Source organism: Perca flavescens, chromosome 9 (genome assembly GCF_004354835.1).
Source record: "Perca flavescens isolate YP-PL-M2 chromosome 9, PFLA_1.0, whole genome shotgun sequence".
In the NCBI taxonomy this organism is placed as follows: Eukaryota; Metazoa; Chordata; class Actinopteri; order Perciformes; family Percidae; genus Perca; species Perca flavescens.
Window position 1 is genome coordinate 24,602,668 of NC_041339.1, and position 9,134 is coordinate 24,611,801.

At 39.9% G+C, this 9,134-nt stretch overlaps 2 protein-coding genes across 3 annotated transcripts; both read left to right on the forward strand.

The window, feature by feature from the left end:
• Positions 1-2,163, forward strand: smim7 (small integral membrane protein 7). Its single transcript, XM_028587771.1, has 5 exons — positions 1-185; positions 395-436; positions 525-577; positions 681-771; positions 1,402-2,163. Exons 1-5 carry the CDS (start codon positions 160-162, stop codon positions 1,415-1,417), a joined length of 228 nt encoding a protein of 75 aa, XP_028443572.1. The 5' UTR covers positions 1-159; the 3' UTR covers positions 1,418-2,163.
• A 419-nt stretch (positions 2,164-2,582) lies between these two features.
• LOC114561354 (mediator of RNA polymerase II transcription subunit 26) lies at positions 2,583-9,134 on the forward strand. 2 transcript variants are annotated; one of them, XM_028587347.1, is made up of 3 exons: positions 2,583-2,969; positions 6,036-6,113; positions 6,208-9,134. In XM_028587347.1, the coding sequence occupies exons 1-3, from the start codon at positions 2,898-2,900 to the stop codon at positions 7,777-7,779; spliced, it is 1,722 nt and encodes a 573-aa protein (XP_028443148.1). In that variant the 5' UTR covers positions 2,583-2,897; the 3' UTR covers positions 7,780-9,134. The 2 variants fall into 2 exon arrangements, with proteins under 2 accessions (XP_028443148.1, XP_028443149.1); XM_028587348.1 differs by having other exon boundaries at positions 6,039-6,113.

Below are 9,134 nucleotides of genomic sequence, written 5' to 3' on the forward strand. Positions count from 1 at the left end.
AAAGACCACACGGCCGCAGGGAAGGAAGAACCTGACAAGGAAATGCAGGGCATAAAACCCTAAAACCACAGTCTCAGATCTCTGAAACGGTATTGGCCACATTCCTGATTGCGTGACGAACACGGAAGTTAGGTGTTTCTTTGACGTGATGTGAACAAAATGATCGGAGATCTGTTGATATTCGGGTAATTTGTTTTCTTTTTGACTTGTTTCACATACGGATACGTTTTGTGTAATGGGAATGTTGTGTGTGGGTGTTATTGTGCACCGTGTTGCTGGTTAAATGGCGGCGTCAAGCTAAATAACAAGCTAGCTCAGTGCTAATGCCAGCTCACCAGCTAAGGTTAGCTCAGCAGGTAGCTAGATAAACTATTTGTCTCCCTGTGCTCTCTAGGACCTTACTGGTGAATGCAGGGGCTGTGCTGAACTTCAAGCTGTGAGTATTAACGTTACAGTCACACTTCCTAAAACCTCCCATCAGAGCAACAAAGCAAAATAAGAGTTTAACGTTGGGTGTTTTGCAGCAAAAGAAAGGAGTCCCAAGGATTTGGAGATGAGTCCAAATCACCGACAACAGGTGTGTATGTGTATGAGAGAGCTGGGGAAAAGATCACTAAAAAGTGTGTGTGTCACAGCAAAATGCAGTTCTCAAAGCTGTGCCACAAAAATCTGCGTTTCAGGTGACAACATCAGAGAGTTTCTGCTCAGCCTGCGATACTTTAGGATCTTCATCGCTCTGTGGAACGTCTTCATGATGTTCTGCATGGTCGTGTGAGTATTCGACTTTAAGTTGATTCTGGTCATGTAGCTGTAGTTTAATGCTAATATACATCTTATCCCCTTTTGCCATAGAGCTCCATTGTTTCACATTAACAATTAAAAACACATTGATGTTGCACTGGCTGGTGTGTATTAATTACAATGAACACAATTTTATTAGTGTTAGTCCTTTTATACACCATCTTGCTGTTGTAAATACTCACTAGTGGACCAAATGTTTATTAGTCCATGTCAAAAAAAAACTACAGTGCTTAGCTGTTTTAGGTAATTTGTTACTGAAACTATATATTTGTGACCCTTTTTTTTTGGAGATTTAGGCCTTTATTGGGAACCAATGGACTTGGGGTGCCACAGACAGGGATACGTCAGAAAGTACTGGGAGATGGACTAAATGATTTACATTTTTTACAGGAATGTGAAGATAGATAGATATTTCTAATATTCACATTTCCAAGCCTACTTTCCTTCCTTCATCCTGGCTGTTGTTCAACTGTGCTGCAGTTTGTGTTCCCCTACATGTCCTAGAATACTTTTTTATAAAGTATTTTTTTTAAAGAGTTCTAGAAATGTTCTGTGAAGTTCTTGTTTTTCTAACTGGCTGAATGTCTTCAATCCTCACAGATTGTTTGGGTCATGATCAACATTTTTGGCGACTGGACTTTCATCAGGATGCTGTTTTTCCAAGTTGGATGCTATAAACTTTTCCTTGGTTAGAGTTTGTTGTTCTTTTTGCCCTTTTTAACTGTAATTATTCTCCATTTTCTTCACAACCCCCAAATCATAAGTCTGCTTTTGGCTGTACAGGAATTTATGAATCGCTGTATTTATTTTGTCGTACAGAAGTTGTTACATTTGTACCCTTGGCTTTTAAGCTGCAACTGCACCAACACCCTTCCCTTTGCTGAATACATGTTGTTGTGTGCCCCTGTGCTTCATTATAAAACATGAGTTTATTTTCTCCGGCGTGTCAGTTTGCTTATTTAACAAACAGCAGGGTTGAAATAAGGGACAGACTTCACTAACAGGATAAAACATGTTTAACTGTGACTCGTTATGTGTTTCATCATTTAAAGATCCAGCAGTAATCAAAGATGGTGGAAAACCTTTTGACTTGCCAAGATCGTCTTGCTTAAACATCCTTTTATCCCTTTTACTTGATTCAACAGAATAGTCAAATTATCACTGTCACTTAATGAACTTATCTCATCTCCTCTGTACAAATATCTCCAAATGTACTCACTCTAGTGTATGTCCATACACAATATTTTAATGCAGATTTAAAAACAACATTCCTGTATTCTGGGGCACATGAATTACGTAAATGTATTTGTCCTACAATGTAAATGTGTCTTTATTCACAATAATAAAAATAGTTTTCTTATACAATGTCTGTTTATTTAGTGGTTGTGATTGTCTATTGGCAAGAGGGGTGTATGATCCAATGTTGACTTCATTGAGCGAAAAGGGTATATAAATAGAATATCTTTAAAGTATGGCTTTGCGTTGTATTTTTACTATGATCGTCTTGTATTTCCAAATGCTGTGTGCACATCCAAAATAATAAATAAACAGTTTTATGTTGCAATTCAAATACAGCGCATATCCTTTTTGGAACTTCTAAATGGAAAATTGTTACGGTATGAAACGTAGGAATCAATAAAAAAAAATGAATGAAGAACCTTTTGCTGTGCAGACCTGCCTAATTTAACAAATTTTTTCATAGAACAAGGTACGAATGGACGTATTAAACGGTATTAAAGACCGGGGGGACGGGGACGTACGCGTAAGGCGGATGTGAACAATTGGTTACGTAAAATTCTCCCATCATGCTCTGCGCGAACGCTTAACAAAAAGCCTGATGAGAAGAGGAGGAGGAGGCTACCAGCCGAGGGGGGTAGCCGATTCCCGGAGAGGATTTTCTGTTCTCGTCGTCCGAATTATTAAATCGTGACGGCGGCGAATAAAAACAAAAATAAAAGCATCATAAAACATGGTGCTCACGCCCAGAGAAGCTCTTCTATCGAGCATGTGAGTGTGTACAGGTTTCCCACTGCCGCCTCTTCGGGGGATTCTGCTGTCTAGTCCGTCCTGAGTCTGACCCGCGACACCGCCAGGCGATGACAGCGGCTACAGCCACTCCGCAGGTGATGAGAGACCGGCTGCTACAGGCCATCGACGGCCAGAGCAATGTGAGTATAACCGCTAGTTTCCAGAGGACGAACTGGGCGCAGAAAGGCAAACAACAAGGCCAAGCCGACTCCGGGTTGACAAAGTGGGGGCAGTCAATGTATGAATGTCGAGTTAGTATTTTCTTGCTAATTATCTGGCTAACATTAATAGTTAGCTAAAGTAACTAATGCCAGTCATACCAGCGCTTAGCTGAGTGACTTCTGCTGGCTAATGTTAACGCAGCCAAGTTAGCTTATTTGTGTGCACTTAAAAATACTTCAGGACTGGAGACTTTCAAAACTGAGCTGAGTTGATTAATTGGGGTTTTAGTAAGATCAAGGCTGCATGTAAGATTAAAACATCATCTCTACCCTTCTCTATCACACAGCTGATGAGGTTGTCGTGGTATGTTACAGCACTTTTCTGGCAACATCACAACTGGGCAGTATCCGATACAAGTTTAACACCGTGACATTGTAATACCACACTTTGGCAGGATGCTGTCCAGTTCCTCTGTATTGAATTGCATTGCAATTGCATTCAAGTCATTGAAAAGTACTACTAAAAAGAAAAAATGACATCTCATAAGCCTCATTAACTGAAGCTAGATATGTTATTTGCTAACTTGGAGAAATGTAAGTATGGCCTTTTGTAGTGATAATTTACAGGTTTAAGCACATAACGTAATAAGCTGATGTGTTGGCTTCTAGAATAAATAATAATAATGTCTACTATACTGTATTATTTTGATCATACATACACACAGCTGGTGTTATAAGTGGCTGATATGAATTCCTCTACCATGATATATATTAATAACCACATAGAAAAGTCTTGTTTTGTTAAATCCAGCAAATTAAACACCTGATACATCTAGGTACTTTATTACATTGATGCAGAAATCTTAAAAACAAATCCAATATCGCCATTAAGCAATCCTTTATTGAGTTGCAACATTGCCTACTATTTTAAAAGGGTTGCAGGGTTTAATGTTATGGTTGTTTTTTTTCACTTGCCCGTTCAGGCTAGTGAAAAAGAATTCTACTTGCCCAAAGTAAATTTTTACTGGTTTTCTGAATAAAAACGTTACTTTGAAAAATGGTCCACTTTTATCTGCCTTGGACTCAAACATGTGACAACGTTTACAAAATGTTGTAGTTGTTTCATCGACATCCTCTATTGCCACATAAGAAAACTCTAGTGTTTCCCACAGATTAGAAAGCAATTTGTGGCGTGCCATTTTTCAGTCGTGGAAAATCCTTTTCAATACTCATCTGGATTGAAGCCGCTAATATTCAGTGTAAGAGTAAAAAATTACATAACATTATTTATAATACGTTTATTTGATTCACAGCTGCTACGTATCCTCCTGAGACCCAGCCCATTGACTTATGTCCACTGTAGTGGACATTTGAGTTTAATTTCTCTCCTTGGAATCTTTTGTGCAAGTCTCTTAATTCCTGCTGTACTGTAATGTACTGGGCTTTTCAGTAATGTGTTATTTGATTGGCTGGGAGGCCGGGAACCGCCTCTATCTTTCAATCCAAAATGGACAGCATAGGAACAAGCACATTTTATGGAAAGATAAGAGATGAGTCAAATATTGTTTGTCTATGGTTTTGTTACTATGATAATCATATATTTTCTTGTTCATTAAGGTGTTAGGAATCATATATTGAGTTCTGATAGAAACTACATGATGTATCTTTTGAAAAATTTGCCATTTTATGAATGTCAATTATAGTGGACATCAGGACTATCTTCATGTAAATAATGACTCCACATCTACCAAATTTGTCTGTTTTCGTACTCAAATGATCCTGTTGTCCACTACAGTGGACATTCTTTAAATAAATAAAAATAAAAATTTAAATTGTAAGATGTTTTTTTTAACCTTAAACGGGTATGGAATCACAAAAAAATCTGATTAGGAAAAACAAAATTTTCCTCGGTTCTCAGGAGATATAGTGTTTTGACCTAGACAACCCAACTGCATTTTACCACAAACTTGTGACTAGTTAACTTTCTAAAGCAGGCACATACGCTTGTTTGCTAAGAGTCGGGTCGGTGATTGTGAATGTGTGATTGTATAAAGGTGTTCACAAGATAGATCCCAACCTTTCGGGAATTTCGCTGTCTTCTCTCCTTTATGGAGACCGACGCTGTGTGCACGGTGGGCTCAATGGTGTTTTAAGCCTCCAACGTTGCCTTCCAGGCAGCTAACCCTCACCTTAACTCTAACCATTGCCGCGCGGAGGAGAGCAGGGAAAGGAAATGCAGCGGAAAGTGTTTTTAAATAGCGTTTAAAAATAAATAAATTAGCGTTTAAAAAAAAAAAAAATGTGTGGGAAACACTGAACTCCTTCTTCCAGGACGCTTAAAACAATCTCTTTAGCTTTAGCTCGTATGCAGCCATCATCCTTTTCTTCTTCTAACAAGGCAGTCACACGTCACTAGCCCCAACTCAATTCATGATTGGCCAACGGCACATTCAAATCATAAAGCAAGCATTCTTCCAATGTGGGCAAGAGAATGCTAATGTTATTTATGATACGATGATTATCGAAAAAAAAAATTATTAAAACTTTTTTTTTTTTTTTTTTTTTACTTGCCCCTTATTGTTGAACCCTGGGTTGCTATCACAGTACAATCTAAGATGGCGGACACATTTATATCATCATAACATATCATATCGCCAAACTTTAGTTGGCGCAGAGCAGGCCCAGATTAAAGTGAATGGGCAGGTACTAGCTTACTTGCAGATCTGTCCTCTTCTTTTGGTATACAATGGCACATTTGCATGTAATCTCAGTTTGTCATATTGAGCCTGAAACCAGTAGGAACACATCATCTCTTGAAATACAGGTGCACATTTGAAAGTTTATTCAAAGTATGCCTCAACCTTTTAACAGCCTCTCTTTCTCTCTCTGGAGAACTTATGTAAATTGGGCCTGTGAAGTTCTAAATCTCAAATTGCAAACCCTACATAGAACATAGAAACAATTGTACATGGACACTATGGTTGTAATGCTGACAACATTGTGATGTCTCAGGATTGTGATCTATAAACCTATGTGTCTTTTCAGCAGATATGCAACATGGTGGTAGTTATGGAGGTGATCTCCTATTTGGAGAAACATCCTATCACCAAAGAGGCACTGGAGGTGGGTTGCGTTCAGACCTACAGTCTGTGCATTCAAAATAAAATGCAGTTAAATCCAAAGCTGCTGTTTTAACACTGATCTTCTCTTCTTAAAGGAAACCCGTCTTGGCAAGCTCATCAACGATGTCCGGAAGAGAACCAAGAATGAGGACCTTGCAAAAAGGGCTAAGAAGCTCCTGCGAAACTGGCAGAAGCTCATTGAGCCGGGGAAGGGTGAAGTGTTGTCCAAAGGACACACCGCTGCATCATGGTCTTCCAATGGTGGTGCTCATCCCTGCATTGCCATTCCAGCTGCCACCACACCATCAGGTAAAACAGGCGCAGAGTTGAAGAACAGAAATGACTTCAACAACTGCTACTCTTCGAGGCTGGAGAAACCAAGCAAAAGGAAACGTAAGGGTGACCAGAAGGAAGGACAGCTCTTACCAGCCAAGATATCCAAAACTACTCTTAATGATAAAATGCATAACTCCAAACCGCTGCCAACCAATGGAATAGGCGGTAGCTCTGAATTTTTTACAGATACTTGTGCAAATCAGCCTTTAGACAGGGAGATTTCTGAGCCATTGGATAATGACAGGCTAATTAAAATCCCAGTCAATGCTGTAAAACCTCATCCAAGTGCCCTGGGATACAGCAAACCTCCTAGCACTTCTTCTTTGCTAAAAGCATCAGTTCTGCAGCAGCAAGCCAGACAAGAGCAAGCTGTCTCTGGGGGGCAATATCGACCCAGAAGCCCACGCGGTTCTGTGCACAGTCCTCAAATCCCAAAGCAGGAAGCTGGTGTCAAACCAACTACATCACAAGCACAAGGTCTTTCTAGCCCCACTGTGAGGCCTGGGTCTGTGGACACCTTTGGGTTGGGCCCTTCCACTCAGCCTTTCAATGGTTGTGTTCAGGGTTTGCACACAGACGGTTCAGATTTGGATTCTCAAAGCAGGCCGCCCATTATGTCTCTTCACAACTCGTATGCCTCCTGCTGCAGTGACGTGGCCAGTTTGGAAGATGATGGTGCTGTTGGCAGAACAGAGAAAAGGAAAAGACAGAAATACAGGCCTAAGGACCATGTGGTAAATTTAGAGGGACAGACTGTAGAAGACGGCACTAAACCAGTCAGATTAAAAGACAGAAGACTAACATTTGACCCTGTAACAGGACAGATCAAATCCTCCTTTCATAAGGAGTCTTGCCATGAGGGCGAGGTCAAACTAGGCCACAGACCTGAATCTCAGTTGTCAGAACAGCCGAAGCAGAATCCACCGGTTCCTCCCAGTCCCTTCCAGCAGACAGACTGGAAAGCGCTGTCGAGGAGTGAAATAATCCAGTCGTACCTTAGCCAGCAATGCAACGTGCTGACATCGTCAGGCGCCCACACCCCTGGTGCACACTTTTTCATGACCGAGTTCTTGAAAAAAGAGGACCACCGAAGTACAGATGTCAAGAAAACACACGTGTTGGCACCAGAACTCCCAGCAAGGGATTTACCGGGGGTTAGCAGAGAGATCATCAATGAAGATCTGAACAGATTACACAAGCAACACTGGTCCGGGGTTAACGGTTGCTATGACACAAAGGGTAGTTGGTATGACTGGACCGAGTGCATCTCCTTAGACCCACATGGAGATGAGAGCAGGTTGAACATACTGCCTTACGTCTGTCTGGATTAAAACCTGAGGTTGGGTTTCTGAATTGGAAGTTGTAAACTGCCTTCATCGTACAGTGGAGCAACTCTGCGTGTATGAAGGCACTTTAAGTGTAAGCTGCTGATTTGCACCGTTGGTGAAAGTGGAGTCAATGTGCTGCCTGTTTCGTTATGTGTGTGGAGCACAGGGGGTGTAATCAGTGTTTTAATGAGTTTTTTTAACATTGTGTGAAGACGGCGTTAAAGAGGCTATGCATTATCTGACCATTTAGTGTTGGTGTTCAGTAACTGTACAGATTTAAATTCCCAATACCTGCCATTCTTTGAATGGGAGATTACATTAAACTGCCCCGCTACGTTTTATTCGTCTTATGTTATCCACATGCCTTGTGGAATGTGACTTTTCTGCATCCACTCACATTTAGTCCATAGTGCAGTATTTTTTTCATTTAAAGTTTAAAAAAAAAAACATGATCAACTGTATCATCTTTCAACAGCGAGTAGTAAGCTACATAATTGAAGCAGACATCCTGCATCTTGAAGGCTGTTTAGATGAGCTGAAACTAATGCTATTTTCAAGTAGCTATCGTCATTACCATTTGTATTAACTGTCAACTGCTGTGAAAAAACATTTGTAATTGCACCTTTTTAGAACCGCTGTTCCCTCATTTCACAACTGTCTCATGCAGTGACTTTTAGCAGAAATAATAACTGACAAATCAGCTTTAAAACATTTGAATATTTTTCTTGTGTTGTGAGTTTTGAATGCTGTTAAAGTGACATGAAACTGCCAGATGTGACAGGGGTGAATGAAAGGCTGGTATGGGGGTTGCACAATGCACGCTGATAAAGAAATGTGATTGACATGTATGATATTTATTTACATATTCATTTTAAGATTTATACACATGTTCAGACTACACAATATTTTATTTTTATTTTTTTTTTCATTCAGAATTGGTTCAGTGTTAAGCAACAGTCCAACCTTTTTCCTGCTGATACACCAACCTACCTTACACAGGAAAACTCCAAAATGACACATTCTGATAATGTGAACTTATTTTATACTTGCCTTTTCCCTTTACTGTGTATTAAGGCTGTAAAATATGAAATGGCAGAGCAGATCATGCTACTAGCTTGCATCTTTGCACTGTCAGGAAGAACTGGGATGTAAATTGACATGCTGGATAAAGTACTTAATATCATTCCTGTAGATATTGTTTGCCTTATGGAAACCTGTGTTTTCCCTAAAGACAGAGCCTTAGTGAATGTACAGAAATTAGCCTTTTGTGTTCAGTTGAATGCAGAAGAAAACATATTTGCTACTTAGTCCTTTTAAGTGGACATGTTGATATGTGTTAATAAAAAAAACTGAAGGAA